The 27569-nt window shown below is 43.5% G+C and overlaps 2 protein-coding genes across 3 annotated transcripts in view; both read right to left on the bottom strand.

The window, feature by feature from the left end:
- Nucleotides 1-2861, bottom strand: part of atg2a (autophagy related 2A) — a 29833-nt gene extending 26972 nt beyond the window's left edge. The window contains exons 1-5 of the mRNA XM_064955108.1: nt 2328-2861; nt 1746-1908; nt 1293-1442; nt 910-1012; nt 495-633 (exon numbers count right to left, since the gene is read on the bottom strand). Coding sequence (XP_064811180.1) covers nt 495-633; nt 910-1012; nt 1293-1442; nt 1746-1908; nt 2328-2498 — 726 coding nt within the window. The 5' untranslated portion in view covers nt 2499-2861. The remainder of the gene's footprint in view (nt 1-494; nt 634-909; nt 1013-1292; nt 1443-1745; nt 1909-2327) is intronic.
- A 352-nt stretch (nt 2862-3213) lies between these two features.
- Nucleotides 3214-27568, bottom strand: LOC135526598 (nuclear RNA export factor 1-like). 2 transcript variants are annotated; one of them, XM_064955109.1, is made up of 21 exons: nt 27493-27568; nt 26684-26740; nt 25909-26128; nt 25636-25780; nt 25464-25547; nt 24934-25038; nt 23814-23894; nt 23643-23712; nt 23465-23553; nt 23268-23375; nt 22952-23061; nt 22736-22772; nt 22582-22650; nt 22425-22480; nt 18033-18137; nt 17890-17948; nt 17663-17778; nt 17439-17554; nt 17003-17185; nt 3640-3700; nt 3214-3529 (listed from the first exon to the last, which is right to left on the bottom strand). In XM_064955109.1, the coding sequence occupies exons 1-21, from the start codon at nt 27551-27553 to the stop codon at nt 3491-3493; spliced, it is 1971 nt and encodes a 656-aa protein (XP_064811181.1). In that variant the 5' UTR covers nt 27554-27568; the 3' UTR covers nt 3214-3490. The 2 variants fall into 2 exon arrangements, with proteins under 2 accessions (XP_064811181.1, XP_064811182.1); XM_064955110.1 differs by lacking the exons at nt 26684-26740; nt 27493-27568 and adding an exon at nt 26805-27094.
- Between the last annotated feature and the right edge of the window lies 1 nt (nt 27569).

Genomic DNA, 27569 nt, shown 5'->3' with positions numbered 1-27569 from the left:
GAGAGGATGATTACCATGGTTAACTGCTTAAAGGACCCTGTGAAGGAGAGGATGATTACCTTGGTTAACCGCTTAAAGGACCCTGTGAAGGAGAGGATGATTACCATGGTTAACTGCTTAAAGGACCCTGTGAAGGAGAGGATGATTACCTTGGTTAACCGCTTAAAGGACCCTGTGAAGGAGAGGATGATTACCATGGTTAACTGCTTAAAGGACCCTGTGAAGGAGAGGATAATTACAATGGTTAAAACCGCTTAAAGGACCCTGTGAAGGAGAGGAACATTACCAGCACTACTGGTTGGTAGTCTGTCAGCTAGCCACTAGGGGGAGTGTGAGAGGAAATATGAGTTTATGTGAGTATCTATAAGTGGATATTTCATTTCTAAAAGATGTGTGTGTTATATTGGGATCAAACTTGAGTATATGCTGGTGAGTGTGTGTGTACATGAGTGGGTTTATAAGTGTCGTGGTCAATTTAAAACTGTGCGTGTTACCTGGGGCCCTCCGGTGGTCTCGTACAGCAGTTGAACAGAGCTGAGCTGGAGGATCTTGTGCAGGAAGGCAGGCGGCTGGTGGATGTCTACAGGCACTGTCTGGCTGGGGTCCCTCACCGCCTCGTCACAGTACTCCAGCCTGCAGCGCAGCACACCACACAGCCACCGGGGGCAGAGCACTCAGCACAATAACACTATATTACTTTCAACATCAGCCAAAACACCCACCACACACACAAGCTCTACTAAAGATAGTGAAGCTTCGCCGAGATTCAGATGTTCTCTTTAGATCTACAGACAAATCCTGAGACAGAAGTGTTTCCTCATCTCCTGTCCTTCCTGACTTCTAAACTGGTCAGGTGGACAGACCAACACAGGCAGTGTAAGAATGTCAGTGTGGTGAGAACCAACATACCGTTTGATGTGCACCTCTAAGGCAATGCCCGTCTCAATGTCCAGGGGCTGGTGCTCGATTCGGACGATGGTGTCCAGGAGGGTGACTTTGATCCGACGCAGGACTGCAACATAACACAAACAAGGACATCCGTTATCACTAAGCATATTGGTCACAAAGAAACCAGAAGGGTTATGATATCAGTCCTTATCTCACAAGTTTGGAATTGACAGTACATTACTTTGACTGCACAGTTTGAAAATTACAGGACAAGTTGTTATCTTCAGAAGAAGGCCCTAACCAACCACTGGGGACAGTACAGGAACAATAATGACAACTTTAAAATAGTCTTTGCCTGCCCCCCCACACACACACGCACAAACAAGGCCTACCCAGTGACTCACCTGTCTCAATAGTTTGTGCAAACATCTCCAGGCCCTCCAGTGGCGCGGGTGGCTCCTCTGACGCCTCAGGGGGGTCCTTTAGACACTCCTGGGCCAGCTGCATGCTGGAGGTCATGCATGTGGACCAGCCCTGGGAGTCCAAACCCCCACCTACAATTAAACAAAAACAAGGCATGATTCAGCTGGCTCTGAGAAATGTTGAGCATGGGATAGTGTAAGATGTCTTCTCTTGAGCTCAGGCATTTACAACAAATGGTTAGCTAGTACTAGACATTACTGTATTTGTCTTTGTTGACAATAACATTCTAAAAGGTTGCTAATCACTGGTTACCACAACTTCCTTCCTGAACCTGACAGGCCTGCGGCAGTGACAGGAACAGGAGCTGATGCAATAACATGGTAATAACAAAGATCTCATTAGTCAGGTAGACTGGCTGTCAGGCTGAGACTTACTGATCCTGTACTTGGGTCTGCATGTTATCTGAAGGCCTGAGATGATGAGGGTGCAGTGGTCGGTGACAAGAGCTGACCAGGGAATTGTCACCTCTATGCTGCTCACAAACCCATCCACAATCTCAAATGGAGCCCCAAGAGACTCCAAGTGTTCGTTGACCGCCTGGGGGAGAGGGAAGGAGGTGTGATGAGAAATTAAGAGATGACTGGAAGATGTTGGAAAAAGAAACGTGTCCTACAATAAACAGCTGGTGGAAATGGCTTAGGGCAATGGGTTTGTCTGTTCTGCTGATTGAAAGTGAGTGCGTTTGCAAGACCTAAGTATAACTTGGTCATATATATTTCAACTGAACTGCAGCGACACTGGATGAAGTGAGTTATTTTCCAATTAGATGTTGACAAAAATATCTCGGAACGGCTGTTCCTTGAACTCACGAGAAGCGAGGATATGACGTTGATTGTTGTTATGTTCAGGTCTTGAAATTGCGAAATAAGTTAGTTGAGGGCCAGGGTGCATGGGAACACACAAAAGCAACCAGTTGTTCCGACAGTTAAACGACCGTACTACTTTCACTAACTTACCCAAACGTCGATGTTGATTTCTTTGATGACACCACTACCATTGTACAGGTCCAAACTTAACTGTTCCAAACTCAGTCGTTCTTGCAAGAAGTGACCGAGGTAATGCTGTAAGAGGTACCGACAGGCCCGCTTCTTGATTGAGCCTGACCAGGGGAAAAGCCAGCGAGACATAGGGCCAGCAAGTTCAGGGTGAGGGAGCGAAGAGATGGAGGAAAACGAATGCGAAAACAGTCATCTGGCAACTGCATAACAAAGAAAGCAAAGTGTACTAACGAAGAACGAGCTACATGGCTAGCTAGAAGGGGCTAAGGGAAAGCAGTCTCTCGGAAATCCTTTGTGTCAGGACCGATGAGTCCAACGTCGTTTTACAGAACATTCAACTCGTCTATGGTTGTTCCAGTTAATCTTTTAGCTGTATTTCTGTCGAAACTGGACGACAGATCTTCTTGCATATCTCCCGTTTCTCAGGGTTGTTTATTGTTTTCATACTTGAACTGAATGTATGGTGGGGACGGCGCTGCGTCATTGCGTCATCAGTCGCAAAAGCCGTAAAGTAGATTGATGTACGCCATCTTTGGAAGGTCAAAACAAAACGGTGTGCGCGTTCCTGTTGTATACCTCTACCCAGGCGTTGCTGATACATGCCAGATTTTACAACATCTGAATAGTTATTTTACGTATTAGCTGACTACACAGCAATTGGTTGATGCATGCAACGTTTGAGCGGCTGAACGCGACCGGTATCAATACGTGTGGTACTACTGTCATCCAGTGATAATCATAATTTTGCTGTGGAATACAATTTATTTTCAGAGTATGTGTGAATTTGCTACATTTTGATAGCCAATTTTATAACAAACAATCTTGAAAACAGGTTGAACACAAATTCAAAACCAATTGCTTTTTATTTTACTGTATTACAATGAAAACATGACTTTAAACTAAGGTTAAAATAACCAAGATTTTATCATAACATCAGTCATCAAGTCAAACAACCTTGACACTGTTACTAAAACAATTGAGCAGAAAGTCAACGTTGTGGACATTCTTTCTACTTCAGTAAAAAGATAAAACCAAAACCCATAAAATATATACAATTCTATTCTAGTTATTCTTAACAGAAAATCTAATATTCAGTATCAACAGCATGTATTCTTCCAACTTCACTTTATAAAAGCGACATCTGGAATCTTGCCTTCAATCTGAGGGAGACGTTGGGGAGAAAAACAACATTTAGTTGGACAAAGTGAAACTCAGAATATGCATGTATTTAATCAAACTTTTATTAGACAGTTGATTCATGATACTTTACTTTTAATTGTGTGAAGATCTGTGCAGCTTTGTTGAAATCCCACTCATTGTCCTGAAGACACCTGAGACAGAGAGAACATCACAGTGAATGTTTCTGCACCAAACATCGACCTTTAGAATTCGATCTTTAACATTGACCCTCTGTCAAACAAGTACACACAAGATGTGTTCAAGCAGTAATAACACTAACAACTGTAGTGGAAAGTCGAGGAGTGACGATGGGGGAGGTGCATTTATGACAGCCGAAAGTCGGACACTGTTGTGGTTTACCTACAGCAAGGCTCCATGCAACATGTTGCCATTTTTTACAAAAGTTTATCTTTGTAATGTAAAAATAAACATGTCTCCAACCTTTCAATTTTCAAGCCGTGATACAATTGAGACATGGATTGTGTATGTGTGCCATTCAGAGGGTGAAGGGGCAAGACAAAATACTTCAGTACCTTTGAGGTATGGTAGTAAGTGCCAGGCGTGTGTCAAGAACTACAACGCTGCTGGGTTTTTCACTCAACATTTTCCCGTATGTATCAATAAATGGTCCACCACCCAAAGAGCATCCAGCCAACTTGATACAACTGTGGGAAGCATTGGAGTCAACATGGGCCAGCACCCGTGGAATGCTTGACACCTTGTAGAGTCCATGCCGCAATGAATTGAGGCTGTTGAGGGTAAAAGGGGGTGCAACTCAATACTAGGAGGGTGTTCCTAATGATTCGTACACTCCGTGTATTCATGGGTTGCACCTCCATCGCTCGGTCGCATCATGCCATTGTTATGAATGTTCTCAAGCCGCCCTCTATCGGCGGCGCCATAGTGGTGCCCTAAAGTGGTGATAAGCCCAGTCATTCTGGACGGAGGCTAACTACTGTTGTCCAGATTACACTATAGTGCCTGGAAATACAATGACATTGCTAAAGTTGTGAAATATTTGGTAGGAAACAACTTTGCCAGGATTATAATGTCATCAAATTTACTTTAGACAGATGGCAATGTTGTCATTAGCTAGCAAAATTTGTCAAAAATAGCTAGCAGTGCTAACGCTAGCTAGCTACAATCCATTGGCCTCCCCTCAATCTTAGCTAACGTTATACCACAGATAGAACAATGAGACATATTTCACTGGATGTATAAATGTGAAGCATCCACTTGGCGTTTCCACTCACTACCAAATATGGTAGAGGAAGCCCACTGGCGGGCTGTGGGAGAAGATGGAACGAGGTAGATTTTGGCTGACATTCTGCATATTTTCTCATGTATGAAACATTTGATCTCAATACAGTTTTCTGTTCCCCAAAGTTGAATTTGTTATGAACAGAGTGGACTAAAGTTTGTAGACTAGACCCTTTGCGAAACATTTTTTTTTTTTCAATCGCATTGTTTAGGAGTGCAAAGGCGAATTGTGTTACTGCACAAGCACACTTCAGAGTAGGCGTTCCCTAATGAAAATATGCAGATGATGCTAGAATGCGCCAATAGGATCTCCCTAGCTCGTGCTTGGCCCTGCCCCCTCCTTGCTTGTTCTGCCCACTATGGATAATTTGTTCTCATTGGAAACGACAGACTGTGGTTTATCTTGGATTAGTTATAAAAATCTTTGGTTATAGTGCATCTAAAGTCAATCTGGTGAAATCAAAATGATGACAAAAGGTTTTCCTACCAATTGTTTGCCTCCTTTCGAATGTCACTGTATTTCCAAGCCACTGAAATGCACTTTTGATAATCTTCATCAGCGCTCATTGATGATGCTCAGTCAAAACATCAGTTCAAAACAATAGTGACAACATGCAACCCATGAATAGGGAGTAGAAAATACAATGGCAGAAGTACTAGTTAATTGAGGTAGGGGTCAAGTGACTAGGCAACAGGATAGACAAGACAGTAACAGAAGCGTATGCGTGTGTGGCGTCAGTTTGCATGGGTGTGGGCGTATGTAGTGTGTATGTTGGAGTGTCAGTCTATGTATATAAGAGCGTGTGAGCAGAGTCCAGTGTGTGTGCATACAGTCAGTTCAAGAGAGGGTAAATGACCTGCCCCCTCCTAGGTAGTCCGAGTAGACATTTGATTAGCTAATTAGCGGTCTTGTTTTGAAGTTTCATGGCTTGGGGGTAAAAGGTGCTTAGGGTTGTTCACCGCTTGCTGTATGGTAGCAGAGAGAACAGTCTGTGGCTGGAGTCAGATTTTTTGGGGGCTTTCCTGACACCGTCTGGTATAGAGGTCCTGGAGCAGCAGGGAGCTCGGCCTCAGTGATGTACTGGGCCGTACGCACTACCCACTGTAACTCTGTAGATGCTAAAAGGCTGACTACACCGCAAATCAATTTAGAAATCTATGTTATTCAATTATTGCACCCACACTGCTCGCGCGCACCAACGAGCATCTGCGTTGCCAAGGGCTAAAATAGAAGTCAGTTCTATTTCTGACGCAGATCGCGCTGCAAGTCCTGCCTCTCCCATTTCCTCATTGGTTTATAGAAGCAGGTACCCACTTGCCATCTCCTCATTGGTTATACCCACGTGGGTGACTGAAAGACAAACGAGGTAGTGACGGTAATGCACCTAATTTATGAAAGTTACCAATCGCAATATAAAGTCAAGAGAAGGCCTAGGAGAGATGACTAGAAACGATTCGGTTGACCGTTTTATGTGTGGATTAATTGTCGGAGTAGAGGACCTTGTGCATTTCAGGTGAAATAACAACTCAATGTTTATATCCCAGGACAAATTAGCTTGCAACAGCGAGCTAGCTAAATAGGACAAATTAATTAGCAAGTGCAAGCCAGCTAGCTAAATTGCCATGGTTTTCGACCTGTCCCCAAATTAATATAATTGGTTCAGAGTTTGTTTTGATATTTTAACCTGCGTGTCGTGATCGCGTTTGGTGTGGGGGGACAAAGTACATTTATGCACGATGGTGCACGCGCACAGCCGGTTTGGGTTCCGTGTAAGCGTTGCCATAGCAAGTGGTGATGGAGCCAGTCAAGATGCTCTCAATGTTGCAGCTGTATACCTTTGAGGATCCGAGGGCCCAGGCCAAATCTTTTCAGCCTCCTAAGGGAGAAGAGGCATTGTTGTGCCCTCTAAGTTGACTGTGTTGGTGTATTTGGACTAGGGATGCACAATACATCGGTGAACATACCGGCTGATATTAGCTACAAATGCCAACATCACTATCAGCCGATGTCTAGTTTAACGCACAATGTGCAAAACTGATGTCAAAGCTGACGTGCATACTGATATAACAAAGGTACATGACGTGATGACGCCACATAAAATTTTGCGCTATACATGCAACACAGCATTCCTAAACTAGACCACAATGTCTGCTGTGTGGATCGAGCAGTCAACAAGTCAAGCAGTCATTTGAAAGAGTAACAACATGTCAGCGAGACAACTCAAAGGCAAAATCCATTAAAGCCAAGATAATGGAATTCATTGTCCTTGACAATCAACCATTCTCTGTCGTGGTGATGTTGGCTTTCGCCGACTGGTCGAGCACCGGTTAACACTATCAAGTGCACTATTTTTCCGATGTTGCCCTACTGGAGTTACACAGTAATAGCGTCACTGCTATTAGCTTCACGACATGCATACTATGGAATGCCGTTTGGGTCTTTACGTGTCAAAAAAGAAAACAGTAGCACTGTCAAATCTGTACAAAAAAGTCAGCAAGCAAGCAAACACCAGCCACGAACGATGTGTTTACAATACCGCGTTGGTAATAAAGCATCATTTGTTCGACTGCAACTTCTGGGGTGGCTAGCTTTAGCTTGGTACCTAGCTAGCACCAATACAACCATCCTGAAAACAATGACCAGTAAAAACTGCTGTCATTTTCATTATTCTTTGCAATGATTACGGAATCCTTGTGAGTAAGTATTAGCTAGGCTGCCAATTGTTGTTCCGACTATTGAAATTGAACTTCAGTTCATAACTATAAATAGCTACCCAGCTACTTAACCCTGTTGCCCAAAGCTAACGTTATAAGCAGCTGGCAAGTGAGGTTCGACCGGCAAGTGAGGTCTCCTCGCCACGCGCTCTCACCACTGGTGTCTCCAGGCACTTGTCATCTCCCGTCTGGATTACTGCAACTCGCTGTTGGCTGGGCTCCCTGCCTGTGCCATTAAACCCCTACAACTCATCCAGAACGCCGCAGCCCGTCTGGTGTTCAACCTTCCCAAGTTCTCTCACGTCACCCCGCTCCTCCGCTCTCTCCACTGGCTTCCAGTTGAAGCTCGCATCCGCTACAAGACCATGGTGCTTGCCTACGGAGCTGTGAGGGGAACGGCACCGCAGTACCTCCAGGCTCTGATCAGGCCCTACACCCAAACAAGGGCACTGCGTTCATCCACCTCTGGCCTGCTCGCCTCCCTACCACTGAGGAAGTACAGTTCCCGCTCAGCCCAGTCAAAACTGTTCGCGGCTCTGGCCCCCCAATGGTGGAACAAACTCCCTCACGACGCCAGGACAGCGGAGTCAATCACCACCTTCCGGAGACACCTGAAACCCCACCTCTTCAAGGAATACCTAGGATAGGATAAAGTAATCCTTCTCACCCCCCCTTAAATGATTTAGATGCACTATTGTAAAGTGGCTGTTCCACTGATGTCAGAAGGTGAATTCACCAATTTGTAAGTCGCTCTGGATAAGAGCGTCTGCTAAATGACTTAAATGTAAATGTAAATGTTGTGTGTAAGGATTAGATTAGGCACAATAGTGGATTTTGCGTATGTCATTGACAGTGACGCAAAAGAATACAAATAGTAGAATTAATCCATACTTTTATTTTGAAGGCTAACCGCAAAGTCCACTATTGAGGCTAATCCTTATTGTGGCTAGTTTCACATAGATGAGTCCGACCACCATTAATCAAACAAGAACTGTCTTATAATTTAGGTTTATTTTAGATGATGACACCTAGCTATATAGTTAATTAGCTAACTATATAGCTACTGAAACAGATGTCGTTTTGCTATGTTTTTGGTGAAGAACATTGCTTGCATCCATGAGCTAGCTAGCTTTTTTTATGACCAGTACTGTAGGTGCGCAAGACAACTTTACCAGCATCATAGCATATGCATCGATGAATCGGTGTGACATATGAGTGAGTGTAATAACTACGTAAAAAATGTATGAACACGTTAAATTATTATGTGACGTGCAGTCATATTCATGCCCTGATTGGTCAACAAGCTTATTTGACACGTCTAATAGTGTTAAATAGGATATTTTTTGACACACAAAGACCCAAACGGAGTTCTATAGAAATCCTGGTTAAGAATGAAACTGAACAAATTAAAACGAAACAGCACAGCAAGTAAGTGAAAGAAATAGGTTTGATTATGTTTTACTGGTAATGGGGACATACGTAAACGCCAACAAAATAACTTTTTGGTCAGTGTGGTGTGTGTGTAACCTTTATTTAACAAGGCAAGTCAGTTAAGAACAAATTATTTTTTACAATGACGGCCTACCGCCTTCCAAACCCGGACTATGCTGGGCCAATTGTGCACCGCTCTATGGGACGTCCAATCACGGCTGGGTGTGATACAGCCTGGATTCGAACCAGGGACTGTAGTACAGCGATGCAGTACCTTAGATCGCTGCGTCCGTGTGTGTGTTAACTATTTAGCTGTACTAGAATACTTAAAAGTGCCGCTAAAATGTTTAATATTGGTTATCAGTATCATTTTTTGGGGCAAGGAGAATATTTGATATCGGTCACAAATGTCATATCAATGCATCACTATTTTGGACCATGATAGATCTTTAGTGATGTGGACACAGAGGAACTTGAAGCACTCAAACCACTCCACTACAGCCCCGTCATGTGCTCGGCCCTCCGCATCCTGTAGTCTGCGATCAGCTCCTTTGTTTTACTGCCGTTGAGGGAGAGGTTGTTATCCTGCCACCCCACTGCCAGGTCACTGACCTCCTCCCTATAAGCTGTCTCATCATTGTCGCTGATCAGGCCTTAATGATGGTGTTGGAGTCGTGCGTGGGTGAATAGAGAGTACAGGAGGGGACAAAGCACGCACCCCTGAGGGGCCCCCGTGTTGTGGGTCAGCGTGACGGATGTGTTGCTGCCTATGTGTTGCTGCCTCACCACCTTGTGGCGGCCTGTCAGGAAGTCCAGGATCCAGTTGCAGAGGAAGTGTTTAGAACCAGGAACCTTAGCTTAGTGATGAGCATTGAGGGAACTATGGTGTTGAACACTGAGCTGTAGTCAATGAACAGCATTCTCACAAAGGTGTTCCTTTTGTCCAGGTGGGAGAGGGCAGTGTGGAATGTAGTAGAGATTGTGTTATCTGTGGATCTGTTAGGACAGTATGCGAATTGGAGAGGGTCCAGGGGGTCTGGGATGATGGTGTTGATGTGAGCCATGACCAGCCTTTCAAAGTATTTCATGGCTAGATATTTGAGTGCTACGGGGTCATTTGGCAGGTTACCGTGGCGTTCTTGGGCACAGAGACTATGGTGGACTGCTTGAAACATGAACAGTGCCTTCAAAGTATTCATACCCTTGACTTTTGTGTTACAGCCTGAATTCAAAATGGATTTAAAAAATATATATTCTCACCCATGTACACACAAGACCCCATAATGACAGTGAGATTGTTTTTAGAAATGTTTGCAAATTTATTAAATTCAAAAATCTAATTTACATAAGTATTCACACCCGAATCAATACTTGTAGAAGAACCTTAAGCAGCGATTACAGCTGAGAGTCTTTTTGGGTAAGTCTCTAAGAGCTTTGCACAACTGGATTGTACAATATTTGCCCATTATTCTTAAAAAATATTCAAGCTCTGTCAAGTTGATTATTGCTAGACAGCCATTTAAAAAAATCTTGCCCTATTTTAAGACAATTTAAGTCAAAACTGTTACTAGACAACTGAAGAAGATTCAGTGTCGTCTTAGTAAGCAACTCCAGTGTATATTTGGCCCTGTGTTTTCGGTTCCGGCGCCGAAAGAGATGGCCGCCTCGCTTCGCGTTCCTAGGAAACTATGCAGTTTTTTGTTTTTTTACGTGTTATTTCTTAAATTAGTACCCCAGGTCATCTTAGGTTTCATTACATACAGTCGAGAAGAACTACTGTATATAAGATCAGCGTCAACTCACCATCAGTACGACCAAGAATATGTTTTTCGCGACGCGGATCCTGTGCTCTGCCTTACAAACAGGACAACGGAATGGATTGCATGCAGCGACCCAAAAAAACGACTCTGAAAAAGAGGGAAACGAGGCGGTCTTCTGGTCAGACTACAGAGACGGGCACATCGTGCCCCACTTCCTAGCATTCTTCTTGCCAATGTCCAGTCTCTTGACAACAAGGTTGATGAAATCCGAGCAAGGGTAGCATTCCAGAGGGACATCAGAGACTGTAACGTTCTGTGCTTCACGGAAACATGGCTCACTGGAGAGACGCTATCCGAAGCGGTGCAGCCAACGGGTTTCTCCACGCATCGCGCCGACAGAAACAAACACCTTTCTGGTAAGAAGAGGGGTGGGGGTGTATGCCTTATGGCTAACGAGGCATGGTGCGATGAAAGAAACATACAGGAACTCAAATCCTTCTGTTCACCTGATTTAGAATTCCATCTACCAAGAGAATTCTCTTCGATTATAATCACAGCCGTATATATCCCCCCCCCCCCAAGCAGACACATCGATGGCTCTGAACGAACTTTATTTAACTCTTTGCAAACTGGAAACCATTTATCCGGAGGCTGCATTCATTGTTGCTGGGGATTTTTAACAAGGCTAATCTGAAAACAAGACTCCCTAAATTTTATCAGCGTATCGATTGCGCAACCAGGGGCGGAAAAACCTTGGATCACTGTTACTCTAACTTCCGCAACGCATATAAGGCCCTGCCCCGCCCCCCTTTCGGAAAAGCTGACCACGACTCCATTTTGCTGATACCTGCCTACAGACAAAAACTAAAAAAAGAAGCTCCCACGCTGAGGTCTGTCCAACGCTGGTCCGACCAAGCTGACTCCACACTCCAAGACTGCTTCCATCACGTGGACTGGGACATGTTTCGTATTGCGTCAGATAACAACATTGACGAATACGCTGATTCGGTGTGCGAGTTCATTAGAACGTGCGTTGAAGATGTCGTTCCCATAGCAACGATTAAAACATTCCCTAACCAGAAACCGTGGATTGATGGCAGCATTCGCGTGAAACTGAAAGCGCGAACCACTGCTTTCAATCAGGGCAAGGTGTCTGGTAACATGACTGAATACAAACAGTGCAGCTATTCCCTCCGTAAGGCTATCAAACAAGCTAAGCGTCAGTACAGAGACAAAGTAGAATCTCAATTCAACGGCTCAGACACAAGAGGCATGTGGCAGGGTCTACAGTCAATCACGGACTACAGGAAAAAATCCAGCCCAGTCACGGACCAGGATGACTTGCTCCCAGGCAGACTAAATAACTTTTTTGCCCGCTTTGAAGACAATACAGTGCCACTGACACGGCCTGCAACGGAAACATGCGGTCTCTCCTTCACTGCAGCCGAGGTGAGTAAAACATTTAAACGTGTTAACCCTCGCAAGGCTGCAGGCCCAGACGGCATCCCCAGCCGCGCCCTCAGAGCATGCGCAGACCAGCTGGCTGGTGTGTTTACGGACATATTCAATCAATCCCTATACCAGTCTGCTGTTCCCACATGCTTCAAGAGGGCCACCATTGTTCCTGTTCCCAAGAAAGCTAAGGTAACTGAGCTAAACGACTACCGCCCCGTAGCACTCACTTCCGTCATCATGAAGTGCTTTGAGAGACTAGTCAAGGATCATATCACCTCCACCCTACCTGACACCCTAGACCCACTCCAATTTGCTTACCGCCCAAATAGGTCCACAGACGATGCAATCTCAACCACACTGCACACTGCCCTAACCCATCTGGACAAGAGGAATACCTGTGAGAATGCTGTTCATCGACTACAGCTCGGCATTCAACACCATAGTACCCTCCAAGCTCGTCATCAAGCTCGAGACCCTGGGTCTCGACCCCGCCCTGTGCAACTGGGTACTGGACTTCCTGACGGGCCGCCCCCAGGTGGTGAGGGTAGGTAACAACATCTCCTCCCCGCTGATCCTCAACACTGGGGCCCCACAAGGGTGCGTTCTGAGCCCTCTCCTGTACTCCCTGTTCACCCACGACTGCGTGGCCACGCACGCCTCCAACTCAATCATCAAGTTTGCGGACGACACAACAGTGGTAGGCTTGATTACCAACAACGACGAGACGGCCTACAGGGAGGAGGTGAGGGCTCTCGGAGTGTGGTGTCAGGAAAATAACCTCACACTCAACGTCAACAAAACTAAGGAGATGATTGTGGACTTCAGGAAACAGCAGAGGGAACACCCCCTATCCACATCGATGGAACAGTAGTGGAGAGAGTAGCAAGTTTTAAGTTCCTCGGCATACACATCACAGACAAACTGAATTGGTCCACTCACACAGACAGCATCGTGAAGAAGGCGCAGCAGCGCCTCTTCAACCTCAGGAGGCTGCAGAAATTTGGCTTGTCACCAAAAGCACTCACAAACTTCTACAGATGCACAATCGAGAGCATCCTGGCGGGCTGTATCACCGCCTGGTACGGCAACTGCTCCGCCCTCAACCGTAAGGCTCTCCAGATGGTAGTGAGGTCTGCACAACGCATCACCGGGGGCAAACTACCTGCCCTCCAGGACACCTACACCACCCGATGTTACAGGAAGGCCATAAAGATCATCAAGGACATCAACCACCCGAGCCACTGCCTGTTCACCCCGCTATCATCAAGAAGGCGAGGTCAGTACAGGTGCATCAAAGCTGGGACCGAGAGACTGAAAAACAGCTTCTATCTCAAGGCCATCAGACTGTTAAACAGCCACCACTAACATTGAGTGGCTGCTGCCAACACACTGACACTGACTCAACTCCAGCCACTTTAATAATGGGAATTGATGGGAATGATGTAAATATATCACTAGCCACTTTAAACAATGCTACCTTATATAATGTTACTTACCCTACATTATTCATCTCATATGCATACGTATATACTGTGCTCTATATCATCGACTGCATCCTTATGTAATACATGTATCACTAGCCACTTTAACTATGCCACTTTGTTTACATACTCATCTCATATGTATATACTGTACTCAATACCATCTACTGTATCTTGCCTATGCTGTTCTGTACCATCACTCATTCATATATCCTTATGTACATATTCTTTATCCTCTTACACTGTGTATAAGACAGTAGTTTAGGAATTGTTAGTTAGATTACTTGTTGGTTATTACTGCATTGTCGGAACTAGAAGCACAAGCATTTCGCTACACTCGCATTAACATCTGCTAACCATGTGTATGTGACAAATAAAATTTGATTTGATTTGATTTTATTGTCCTGCTAAAAGGTGAATTTGTCTCCCAGTCTGTTGGAAAACAGGCTGAACCAGGTTTTCCTCTAGGATTTTGCCTTTGCTTATAGCTGTATTCCATTTCTTTTTATCCTAAAAAACTCCCTAGTCCTTGCCGATGGCATACCTATAACATGATGCAGCCACCATCATACTTGAAAATATGAAGAGTGATACTCAGTGATGCAGTCTGTTGGATTTGCCCCAAACATCACGCTTTGTATTCAGGACACATTTTTTTGCAGTATTACTTAAGTGCTTTGTTGCAAACAGGATGCATGTTTTGGAATATTTTTTATTCTGTGCAGGCTTCCTTATTTTCACTCTGTCATTTAGATTAGTATTGTGGAGTAACTACAATGTTGTTGATCCATCCTCAGTTATCATATCACAACCATTAAACCCTTTATCCGTTTTAAAATCCCCAGTGGCGTCATGGTGAAATCCTTGAGGAGTTTCCTTCCTCTCTGGCAACTGAGTTATGAAGGACGCCTGTATCTTTGTAGTGACTGGGTGTATTGATACACCATCCAAAGCCTAATAATAACTTCACCATGTTAAAAGGGACAGGCTGCTTTTTTATTTTTTACCCATCTACCAATAGGTGCCCTTTTAATTTTATTTTTAATTTTACCTTTATTTAACCAGGCAAGTCAGTTAATAACACATTCTTATTTTCAATGACGGCCTGGGAACAGTGGGTTAACTGCCTGTTCAGGTGCAGAACGACAGATTTGTACCTTGTCAGCTCGGGGGTTTGAACTCACAACCTTCCGGTTACTAGTCCAACGCTCTAACCACTAGGCTACCCTGCCGCCCATCTTTACGAGACATTGGAAAACCTCTCTGGTTTTGTGGTTGAATCTGTGTTTGAAATTGAAGTGAATTTCTCAAAAAAAATGTACAACCCTGTTAGTGAATATTTCTACTTTGCCAAGATAATCCATCCACCTGACAGGTGTGGCATATCAAGCAGCTGATTAAACAGCATGATCATTACACAGGTGCACCTTGTGCTGTAGACAATAAAAGGCCACTAAAATGTGCAGTTGTCATCACACAACACAAAGTCTCATGTTTCCGGGAGCATGCAATTGGCATGCTGACTGCAGGAATGTCCACCAGAGCTGTTGCCAGAGAAATAAATGTTAATTTCTCTACCATAAGCCGCCTAAAACATTTTTATTTTTTTTTGAGAGAGAATTTGGCAGTATGTCCAACCGGCCTCACAACCGCAGACCACGTGTATGGAATCATGTGGGTGAGCGGTTTTCTGATAAACCTTGTGAACAGAGTGGTATAGGTATGGGCAAGCATAAGCTACGAACACAATTGCATTTTATCAATGGCAATTTTCATGCACAGATATTCCGTAACGAGATCCTCATTGTGTCATTCATCCGCCGCCTACCCCTCATGTTTCAGCATGATAATGCATGGCCCCATGTCGCAAGGATCTGTACACAATTCCTGGGAGCTGAAAATGGCCTAGTTCTTTCATGGCCTGCATACTCACCAGACATGTCACCCATTGAGCATGTTTGAGATACTCTGGATTGACGTGTAAGACAGTGTGTTCCAGTTCCCACCAATATCCAGCAACTTTGCACAGCCATTGAAGAAGAGTGGGACAACATTCCACAGGCCACAATCAACAGCCTGATCAACTCTATGAGAAGGAGATGTGTTGCGCTGCATGAGTAAAATGGTGGTCACCCCAGATACTGACTGGTTTTCTGATCCATGAACCTACTGTTTTTAAGGTAACTGTGACCAACAGATGCATATCTGTATTCCCAATCATGTGAAATCCCTAGTTTAGGGCCGTTTGGATTTATTTCAATTGACAGATTTCCTTATATGAACTGTAACTCAGTAAAATCTTTGAAAATGTTGCATGTTACTGCACTGTTGGTTAAAGGCTTGTAAAGTAAGTATTTCACTCTAAGGTCTACACTTGCTGTATTCGGCACATATGACAAGTAGTTGGATTTGATGTTGCATTTATATTTTTGTATAGTATATTTAGGCTTGCCATAAAAGGGGTTGAATACTTATTGACTCAAGGCAGCTCAGCTTTTCATTTAGAATATTTTTTTTTAAATTTCCCAAAACATAACTATACTTTAACATTATGGGGTATTGTGTGTAGGCCAGTGACAAAAAAATCTCTATTTAATCCATTTTAAATTCAGTCTGCAACACAACAAAATGTTGAAAAAGTCAAGTGGTGCGAATACTTTCTGAAGGCACTAGGGACGATGTCGTCGATGCACTTATTAATGAAGCCAGTGACTGATGTGGTAAACTCAATGACACTGGATGAATCAAGGAACATATTCTAGTCTATGCTAGCAAAACAGTCCTGTAGCTTAGCATCCGCTTCATCGGACCACTTCAGCATTGAGCGTGTCACTGGTACTTCCTGTTTTTGCTTGTAAGAAGGAATCAGGAGGATCATTTGTCAGATTTGCCAAATGGAGGGGGGGGCGCTTTGTATGAGTCTGTGTGTTGAGTAAAGGTGATCTAGATTTAATTTACTCTCCTCCGTAGTTTCATCAGGAGAGTGCCTCAAAATATCACAATTTGTACATGATAACATTTGAATTGTGGAAAAGTTGGATCTGTTTCCGTCACGTCTCGGGTACTGTTCGCATGGGTCAAACAAAAACACCCTAATGATTGGTTGACAAATAGTACCTCCCAGTAGCCAGGCGACGGCTGCATGGTGCAATCGGTCAGAAGCAATTGCAGCGACTTGAAGGCGACTTTATAAAAAACTGCATGACCTTTGATCACGTTTTTTATAAAGGTCATGTAGTCGACATGTAGACACAAGTCGGACAATTTTTATCCCCATAATGCAACACACTTTGAAAGGCAGTGACCAATGACTTAGCAAAATTGATCCGCTTGAACATGCCCACAAACTTACTTCTGCGACCACTCAAGGTTCATGCCAGACTTGAGGGAGAAGGCGGAGAGCATCTCCTGCTGGGGGGCGGTGAGGGTGGGCACTGGGCTGCTGGAGGGAGTGGGGGCGGAAGCAGCGAACGCATGCTGGATCTCCTCCGTTGTAGCGATGCGCACAAATAGCTCGTCATTCACTATGCATAGACTGGAGAGGGAGAAATGGAAGACAAATAGTTTGAAACGTTCTTTCAATTAACCCCCCCCCCCCCCGATTTCTTTAATATAGGACCAGTTGGCCTTTTACATTTTTTTTATAACTGATGCCAATATTTATTAATATTCGTTGACCATTGTTTTCGTATATCATATAAGATATTGTTTTAGCATTCTTCAGCACAGACAGTCTTACAAGAGATTTTTAAAACCAAGATCAGGTGAACGAGGGACCTCAGAATTACCCAGAAATTCCTGCAGGAACTGCGATGAAGACCCGAGAGAAGGCCCTAACCGCGTCTTGAGATTTACCATCAACTTCTTTGAACATGCCGCTGACCGTAAAGGACAGTAACGTGGTCTAAAAAAGAGAAAATTCAAGGTTTTGAAAAATAAAACCACCATGAACAGAAGAACTGATGATAGTATTGAGAATGCTACACTAACTATCATTCAGATATTGCCTAACCGTGTAAGTGTTGACGTCTACATTGAAGGAGGCAGAGTCATGCTGAGTTTTAGGCAGCTCGTTGAGCAACGCCACCACGTTTAGCCGTGTGTGCTTAAGTAGGCGGAACCGTGTTGCTGTGGGGAGCAGATTCCAGAGGGAAGATGCCACATATTATTATAGAAATACAACAGACAAATCTGTTGATGACAGACTTGTTAATTGTCTTAAATATTTGGAAGACTCACATGGATCTTTGAGTCGCTTTATGTTACGGCTGTCTTTATGGTACTCTCTCAAACTACACCTATGATGAAAAATATACAAATAAATATGTAATTTCGTACTCCCACGAGCCAGACATTCAGATGGAGAAATATGTGTGTGAGACCTATTTGGGTTTTGACTGGAGGGCAAGCTGAGTGAGAAGGAGGCACCATCATGGTAGGCATCTAGAAGAGGCTGTCTGTTCCCAGAGTCATATACCCTGTAGTACCTGTAATAGAAAAGTTATAACACTAATATCTGCCAGAGGTCATAACAATATAATAGCTGTCAGAGGTCATACACACTGGGTGTTTCTCAATATGCATACTACCGTGCTCCACACACTCATGCATTCGAGTGCATTCTCCAACCACGTTCTCTTGAGTACGTTCTTATGAGGACGAGTGTGGTGAATGCATAAAACATTACATATGAGAAGAACTCGCACTCCCCCTACTGTATTACCTCACGCGTCACCTCCCCATTCACTGAACAGGATAATGGCAACAAGAGACGAAACAAGATATACACAAAGCAAACGTTTTCCTTCAGAATGATCAGCTAGATATGAATCTTAATAATCTAGCTAGCCAGCTAGTTTGTATTTATTAGAATTTATGTATGTAGTTCTACATGTAAATATTACAATATGTTCGAAACAGATTTCACAACATATTAAGTGTGTGCCCTTACACGGAACTCAAACCGGCTGCGCACGCGTGTGCCATCGTGCATAAATGTATTTTGTCCCCCCACACCAAACGCGATCACGACACGCAGGTTAAAATATCAAAACAAACTCTGAACCAATTAATTAATTTGGGGACAGGTCGAAAAGCATTAAACATGTATGGCAATTTAGCTAGCTAGCTTGCACTTGCTAGCTAATTTGTCCTATTTAGCTAGCTTGCTGTTGCTAGCTAATTTGTCCTGGGATATAAATATTGAGTTGTTATTTCACCTGAAATGCACAAGGTCCTCTACTCCGACAATTAATACACACATAAAACGGTCAAACGAATCGTTTCTAGTCATCTCTCCTCCTTCTAGGCCTTTTCTTCTCTTGACTTTATATTGTGAATGGCAACATTCATAAATTAGGTGCATTACCGCCACTGACCTTGTTCGTCTTTCAGTCACCCATGTGAGTATAACCAATGAGGAGATGGCACGTGGGTACCTGCTTCTATAAGCCAATGAGGAGATGGGAGAGGCAGGACTTGCAGCGCGATCTGCGTCACAAATAGAACCGACTTCTATTTTAGCCCTTGGCAACGCAGATGCTCGTTGGCGCATGCGAGCAGTGTAGGTGCAATGATTGAATAATATAGATTTCTAAATGTATTTTGCAACGCTCGCGGTGTAGTCAGACTGTTAGGCCTCTACTCTACCACCACATATCTATAAGACAACATCCATGTGTACATGTGTGTATAGAGCGTATTTTATTGTGTGTTTGTATTCATGTGTCTATGTTTGTGTTGCTTCACAGTCCCCAAGGTTTATTTCTGTTTTTATATCAAATTTTACTGCTTGCATGAGTTACTTGATGTGGAATAGAGTTCCATGTAGTTGTGGCTCTATGTAGTACTTTGCGCCTCCCATAGTCTGTTCTGGACTTGGGGACTGTGAAGAGATCTCTGGTGGCATGTCTTGTGGGGTATGCATGAGTTTCCGAGCTGTGTTCCAGTAGTTCAAACAGACAGCTCGGTGCATTCAACATGTCAATACCTCTCACAAATACAAGTAGTGATGAAATCAATCTCTCCTCTACTTTGAGCCAGGAGAGATTGACATGCATATTATTAATGTTAGCTCTCTTTGTATATCCAAAGGCCAGCCGTGCTGCCCTGTTCTGAGCCAATTGCAATTTTCCTGAGTCCCTCTTTGTGGCACCTGACCATACGACTGAACAGTAGTCCAGGTGCGACAAAACTAGGGCCTGTAGGACCTGCCTTATTGATAGTGCTGTTAAGAATGCAGAGCAGCGCTTATTATAGAGAGACTTCTCCCCATCCTAGCTACTGTTGAATCAATATGTTTTAACCATGACAGTTTACAACCCAGGGTTACTCCAAGCAGTTTAGTCTCCTCAACTTGCTCAATTTCCACATTATTCATTACAATATTTATTTCAGGGGTTTAGGGTTTAGTGAATGATTTGTCCCAAATACAATGCTTTTATTTTTTGAAATATTTAGAACTAACTTATTCCTTGCCACCCATTCTGAAACTAACTGCAGCTCTTTGTTAAGTGTTGCTGTCATTTCAGTTGCTGACGTGTAGTGTTGAGTCATCCGCAAACATAGACACGCTGGCTTTACTCAAAGCCAGTGGCATGTCGTTAGTCAAGATTGAAAAAAGTAAAAGGGGCCTAGACAGCTGCCCTGGGGAATTCCTCAATCCACCTGGATTTTGTTGGAGAGGCTTCCATTAAAGAACACCCTCTGTGTTCTATAAGACAGAACTCTTTATCCACAATATAGCAGGGGGTGTAAAGCCATAATGCATACATTTTTCCAGCAACAGACTATGATCGCTAATGTCAAAAGCCGAACTGAATTTTAACAAAACAGCCCCCAAATTTATTTTGAGCATTTTCTCTCAGCCAATCAGTCATTTGTGTAAGTGCTGTGCTTGCTGAATGTCCTTCCCTATAAGTGTGCTTCCCTATAAGTGTGAAAAATAGCATTGTATCTGGTCAAACACAATTTTTTCCAAAAGTTTACTATGGGTTGGTAACAGGCTGATTGGTGGGCTATTTGAGCCATTAAAGGGGCTTTACTATTTCAGGTAGGGGAATGACTTTTGCTTCCCTCCAGGCCTGAGGACACAAACTTCTAGTAGTCTTAAATTGAAGATATGGTAAATAGCATTGGCAATATTGTCCTCTATTATCCTCAGTAATTTTCCATCCAAGTTGTCAGACCCCGGTTACATGTCATTGTTGATAGACAACAATAGATTGTTCACTTCTTCCACACTCACTTTACAGAATTCAAAATTACAATGCTTGTCTTTCATAATTTGGTCAGATATACTTGGATGTGTAGTGCCAGCTTTTGTTGCTGGCATGTCATGCCTAAATTTGCTAATCTTGCCATTGAAAAAAGTAGTTTGCAATATCAGTGGGTTTTGTGACGAATGAGCCATCTGAATGATGCAGAGTTTGCCTTTTTGCCCAAGATTTCATTTAAGGTGCTCCAAAGCTTTTTACTATTTTCATCTTTGTTTCATAGTGTAGATTCTTCTTTTTTTAATTCAGTTCCTCTCAACCATACAATTTTTAAATTCCTCATCAATCCACAGGGATTTAACAGTTTTTACAGTCATTTTCTTAATGGGTGCGTGCTTATCAGTAACTGGGATAAGCAATTTCATAAATATGTCAAGTGCAGCATTTGGTTGCTCGTCATTACACACCATGGACCAACAAATTCTTCACATCAACATAGGAATCACTACAAAACTTATTGTATGACCTCTTATACACAATATTAGGCCCAGCCTTTGGAACTTTGGTTTTCCTAGATATGGCTTCTATATTGTGATCACTATATCCGAGGGATTTGGATACTGCTTTCAAACAAATTTCTGTAGCATAAGTAAAGATATGATCAATACATGATTTCATTCCTATACTGTTTTTAACTAGACTGGTAGGTTGATTGATAACCTGAACCAGGTTGCAGGCACAAGTTACAGTTTGAAGCTTTCTCTTGAGTGGGCAGCCTGATGACAGCCAGTCAATGTTTAAATCAATTAGATAAAAAATTAGTTAAACAGGCAAAAATGATTTAAAACGAATGTTATGTGTGGTAGTGGTACATTTTTCTTGGGTAGCTACCAATTCTGTGTGGCTAGTTGGCTAGCCCTATTGACTTACTATGGACGTACCCATTCACTGAACCGTCTTCCAGCCATGACAATGGAAATAAAGACGAAACAACACATACACAAAGCAACCGTTTTACTTCTTAACTATCAGCTAGCTATATGTGAATTGTAATAATGTAACTAGCAAAATGACCTCGAACAAATATTATGCAAGATAGATGTCAATTCTTCGTGGCTAGCTAACAGTAGTAGCTAGCCAGTTAGCCCTATTGACTTATTATGGGCTTGCGATCTACGGTACGTAGGCAGGTAAACATGCCGAAATGAAACACCATGTATTTATTAACGTATCAAGATCAAATATGGTAGTCAGGCAACATGTGATTTGTGAATAGGCAACATTTTCTCTCGCTTCTGCTCAAATAATGGTTGCCATTGATTTCAATAAATTTTGCATACTTTTTTGACATGATCAGGTCATTTCTTTGCATAATTTATGGAGTACGCCTTCGAGATGTGCCCTCCATGATTTGTTTCGAATACTTTGATTTGGACTGCTTTGCTCGGAATTATGCATTTTGACAAGCACCCACTGCGTTACCTGTCTTAGAGGTGACAAATATATCCTTTCTGAATGAATAGACTTGAATCTTGACAAAAGATATGTGAATACACTTACTGTTGCAGGAAATGCATGATGAGGACCTTGATTTCTTCTGAACCAAAGTAGCTACCCTGGATTGGTCAAAGAAAAGTGCATCTGTCAGAATCAACCAAGCGAATAAAATGAATCAACTGCACCTTTTTGTTATTCTGTGAACGAAAACGGACCAGACCTTGCAGGGGGGGGTAGTGGTGGGTGCTACCACTTCAAACACTATCGGCGGGGGGAGGTCATGACCATCCTACAGAACAACAAAAGGAAATAAACAAGCAAATCAAATGCAGTCAAAGATGGAGAGGATCAGAGAAGAAATGAGAACATCTTACCAGTTTGAGTAGCCGGGGAAACCTCTCCCTGATAGCACTGGTGGCCATGTTCACAATGGAGAGGGGACAAAAACAGAGAAGTCACATCCCACCTCACACACCCACTCAACGTAATGGAGTCAACAGGGCCACGACATCCATTGGACTGCGTGCTCAGTGCTCCCATCTACCTACTAAATAACACGCACAGCCTAACCCCCACGCTCAGAGACTGACCTGATGTAGGTGAGCTGGTCCTTGAACTGGTCACACAGTGGGTTACGGTCCAACCACAGCTCAACCAGCTTCAAACCCTTCAACCTATCCAGCTCTTTCTCTGACTTCAACTGGGAGGAAGATGGAGAAAGAAAAAAGAGGATTGAGTGGGAAAAGGTTAAGCGAGTGCGTAGATTCAGGAGCAAATCCTAATTCGTAATCTCCCATTGATATTAATGCATGACGTAGTAAACATGTGATGTGAAAGTTAGGATTGGCCCCCTAAATGAATAGACAAGGTTAGAGATTAGGGTTAAGGGTCAGTCTCTTCTCTCACCTCATTGTGGGAGAGGTTGAGGATCTTCAGGTGTGGGGCCTTGCTTATCAGATCTGCCACATCTTCCAGTTTATACAGCTTGTTATTGCTCAAGTTCAGACACACCAGCTGAGATAAGAGAAAAGGACGAGAGCTACACATTTTAGCACTACACACTGAAACTGTATGGGTATAGATTGGTATTATTATACTATTACCTCAGGAATGTTTTCCTCAATGATCTTGACCACAGCATCCATAAAGGTCTTTCTGCTCAAAATCGCCCTGATGTTCTGAGACACCAAGTCTGTAACAGAGGTACATACATTTTAGACCAGGACAGAGGAAGAGAGAAACAGTGGTTAGTTTGAATCTCCAGGTAGTATGGCGTGCTACCTGGGTCACTACGGATGTTGTTCAGGTCCAGTGCTCGCTGGGACCCATCAAAACGCTTGGCCATGCATTGCTGAGAGAGATATTACAGAAGTTACTCATATTCATCTGTAAATATCCATCCTTATTATTTTCCAACTTTCTCCAACGCTGCCCCCTCCCTCCATCTTTCACCTTTAAGTGCTCCATGTCTTCAGGTTTCAGTTGGGTGTTGAGGATGGCGGGAGGAGGACAGGGGTTCATCAGCACTATCACCTAGAGAGGAGAGGGGAGTGGATGTGTGTGTATGGGGGGGGGGTGTAGAAGAAGCATAAACATTATTATAAATAAGTAGTAACTTCAAAGAAATTCTACTGTACAAAAATCTTTACGCAACATGCAACAATTTTAATGTCAGTTCATATCAAACAATAGAAATTAATGAATTAATTAGGCCCAAATCTATGGGTTTCACATGACTGGGCAGGGGAACAGCCATGTGGGGGGGGGGGGTTTGGAAGGGCATAGGCCTACCCACTTGGGAGCCAGGCCCACCCACTGGGAAGCCAGGCCCACCCACTGGCCCAGTCAATCAGAATGAGTTTCTCCACAAAAGGGCTTTATTACAGACAAAAATACTCCTCAGCACCCCCCCCCCCCAGACGATCCCGCGGGTGAAGAAGCCGGATGTGGAGGTCTTGGATTGGCGTGGTCTGCAGTTGAGGCCGGTTGGACGTACTCCCTAATTCTCTAAAATTACGTTGGAGGCGACTTATGGTCGAGAAATTAACATCCAATTATCTGGTAACAGCTCTGGTGGACATTCCTGCAGTTAGCATGCCAATTGCACGCTCCCTCAAAACTTGAGACATACAGTATGTAGCATTGTGTCGTGTGACAAAACTGCACATTTTAGAGTGGCCTTTTATTGTCTCCAGCACAAGGTGCACCTGTGTAAAGATCATGCTGTTTAATCAGCTTCTAGATATGCCATACCTGTCAGGTGGATGGATTATCCTGGCAAAGGAGAAATGCTCACTAACAGGGATGTAAACTAATTTGTGCACAACATTTGAGGGAAATAAGCTTTTTGTGTGGGTATGGAACATTTCTGGGCTATTTTATTTCAGCTCATGAAACATGGGACCAACACTTACATGTTATGTTTATATTTTTGTTCAGTGTATATTAACATTCAAACTGCAGCTCTTATCAAATTACATTAAATTGGGAGATCATGGTTTGAGGAATAGAAGGGATACACTACACTTATAGCCAGGAGTATAGCCAACGGTTAGTGAGAATGCTGCTGTACCTTGTAGCCCTCAGTGTCTGTGATTTGGCGAGAGACTCTGCACAGTGCGTTGGCTGTGCAGGCATCCTCGAGGTAGAACTGGGCTTTATGGCCTTCAATCTGGTACTGAAAGGGATGGATGGATGGGGGGGGGCAAGAGAGAGAAACAATACTAATACTTAAATGCACTTGTAAATATCCTCAACATTTACTTCTATATATATATTTTTTACCTTTATTTTTTTTTTTTTACCTGCAAGTCAGTTAAGAAAAATTCTAGGCCTAGGATGAGTGGGTTAACTGCCTTGTTGAGGGGCAGAACAACATATTTTTACCTTGTCAGCTCGGGGATTCGATCTTGCAACTTTTCGGTTACAAGTCCAACGCTATAACCACTAGGCAACCTGCCGCCCCGGTTTAATAGACAGACATACATGTACTTGTATTGGTTTCAAATTATTAGACTCCTCTGTCCCAGTGATCAGAAAAACAACATTTAACCCAACAGTCAAGTCCTATGATAATGGCTGGGCTGTCTGCCAGCAACTTACCTGAACAGGTGTGAAGGGTACGGAGCACAGGTTCTGTAAAGCCGTCAGCAGCCATTTCTTGTCATATTTCCTCCCATAGGGAATCTGCCAGAGAGCAGTTAGTTGACTATAAAATAGTTTATCATAATGAAATAGATAGATACTTGTCATGCTCTTCGTTAAAGATGCTCACAATCATCTTGTACCAACTGCTCTTGTCTTTTCCTCCTCCGCCTCCTTCTCTTCCTCCTCCACCTTCTCCTCTGTAGCCCCCAGCTCCTCTTCTGTCTCGGTCAAATTGTCCATCGCCTCTCCGATTCAGCCACCTGTACGGGTTGCTAAGGGGGTCAGAGTGCACAGTGTTACCTGACAAAGAATCATCTCACAAAACATATGTTTATTTATAGACAGTAACAGAAAATCTTATCGCTACCATGTAACAGTTGTAGTATGCAATCTCACTCACAATCTGCGGTGAGAGCTGCCATCCTGTGGGCTCCCGCTGTTCATAGTTACATCTACATAGTTATCTTCGAACCGGACCCGAGGTCCCGGTCCAGGGCCCCTGAACCCACCCATTTGGCCCCCTCGAGGCCTATGCTGCCTGGCCGGACCGTCGTAGTAGATTGGGCCCCGACTCATACGCCCCCCCCGGAACTGAGGGCCCGCGACTCTGTTGTCATGCTCTGGGGGAGGGAGAGAGAGGATGGATCATCATAAACAACCTCGTACGGGCAATCTTCTGGTATGAATATCTGTTTATGCATATATTATCATGTTGTAGACACATTTGTAGATGATTCATCACATAACTGCATATTTAAAAAGGTGACTAAAGTAGCTCCAAATATGTTGTGATAAATGACACAAATACTTCTGAATCTGCATTTAAAATATTGAGCATGCCTCCGTCTGGTCAACTGACCAACGGTCACCAGTGTTGCAAAATGTGTCCCTATATTTAGCAAGTTTTCAGACCCCTACAGATACTTTTATTCGTAAAGGCTAGCAACAGCAAGGCAGTGGGCAAAACATAATTTACTGACAAATCAGGGGGCCAATCACGATTCTCACTTAAAAATAGTTGCCAACACTGTATGGGTAGCCAGGTGTACTTGGGATTGTTTCTGAATCGGGATGTGGCCTAAAATGCCTGTGTCACACTTCGGTCACAGAAAACGTAAACGACTGTCCTGTCCCCATATGCGCCTCACTTATTTGTTTACACTTCGGCGTTTTACCTCCTGGTAGCTTGCCTTTGCGCGTGACATCTCTCTGGAAGACAACTCCCTCCTGATCTGGGCAGATGAGGAAAACAACTGTTTAGAAGCAGATTTGAAGCTTTGTTCCAGGGTAACTTACCACTGTAGAACCGGCCACCGTCCGCCATACTCCACTGTCAGTGTCAGATAGAAAACACAACCCTGGGTGACAGACAGTACATCAAGCGCTGCGACTATAGGCTACTTCAGACGAACATAAATCAAAACGAGTGAAAAATAGATATTTAAAAATATAGCACTCTGTTCCAAAACGTGAAGGTAATGTGGTTATAAATGGTGTCCCACTGCATTGCTCTATGGAAATCTAGCTACTGTTCTGCACTTTAACAGAGACGTAAACACTGCGGTTTAGAACTACATATACCATGGTCACTAGCTTCCGGGACGCGCGCAATTGCCAGCGCAGAGCCCACCGCAGTGGTACGAGTGTCATGGCTGGAAGGGATCCCGATTGTCAAATTAACTTCAAATGTACAACAACAACAAAAAAGCATTTGACCGAACCATAGCCCTTCTCTTATCTGCAGCGTAAATTATCCTAACCTTCTACGAAAAAATAATAGTAATTTGACAACAGCGGAATCCCATGACCTGCTACGAGTGGAATCCGTTATGAAGGGAGCTGTTTTCAACCTGACAGTTCAGGCAAACGTAATAAACATGTATTTAAATACCCATTACATTGGTTGACTAAACTATTAAACACAGACGTTGCCTTAAAAATACTTGCTAGTGAAAGCTAACGTTAGCTAGCTAATTAGCCATACCTTGGTCAAATCGGACACGTGCGACCACAGCCAGGTTGGGGTACCATTTTCGAAAGGTCATCTTGAGTCTCGCAGTT

This window comes from Oncorhynchus masou, chromosome 32, assembly GCF_036934945.1.
Source record: "Oncorhynchus masou masou isolate Uvic2021 chromosome 32, UVic_Omas_1.1, whole genome shotgun sequence".
In the NCBI taxonomy this organism is placed as follows: Eukaryota; Metazoa; Chordata; class Actinopteri; order Salmoniformes; family Salmonidae; genus Oncorhynchus; species Oncorhynchus masou.
The sequence above is the reverse complement of the archived record's forward strand: the minus strand, read 5'-3'. Positions and strand labels throughout refer to the sequence as shown.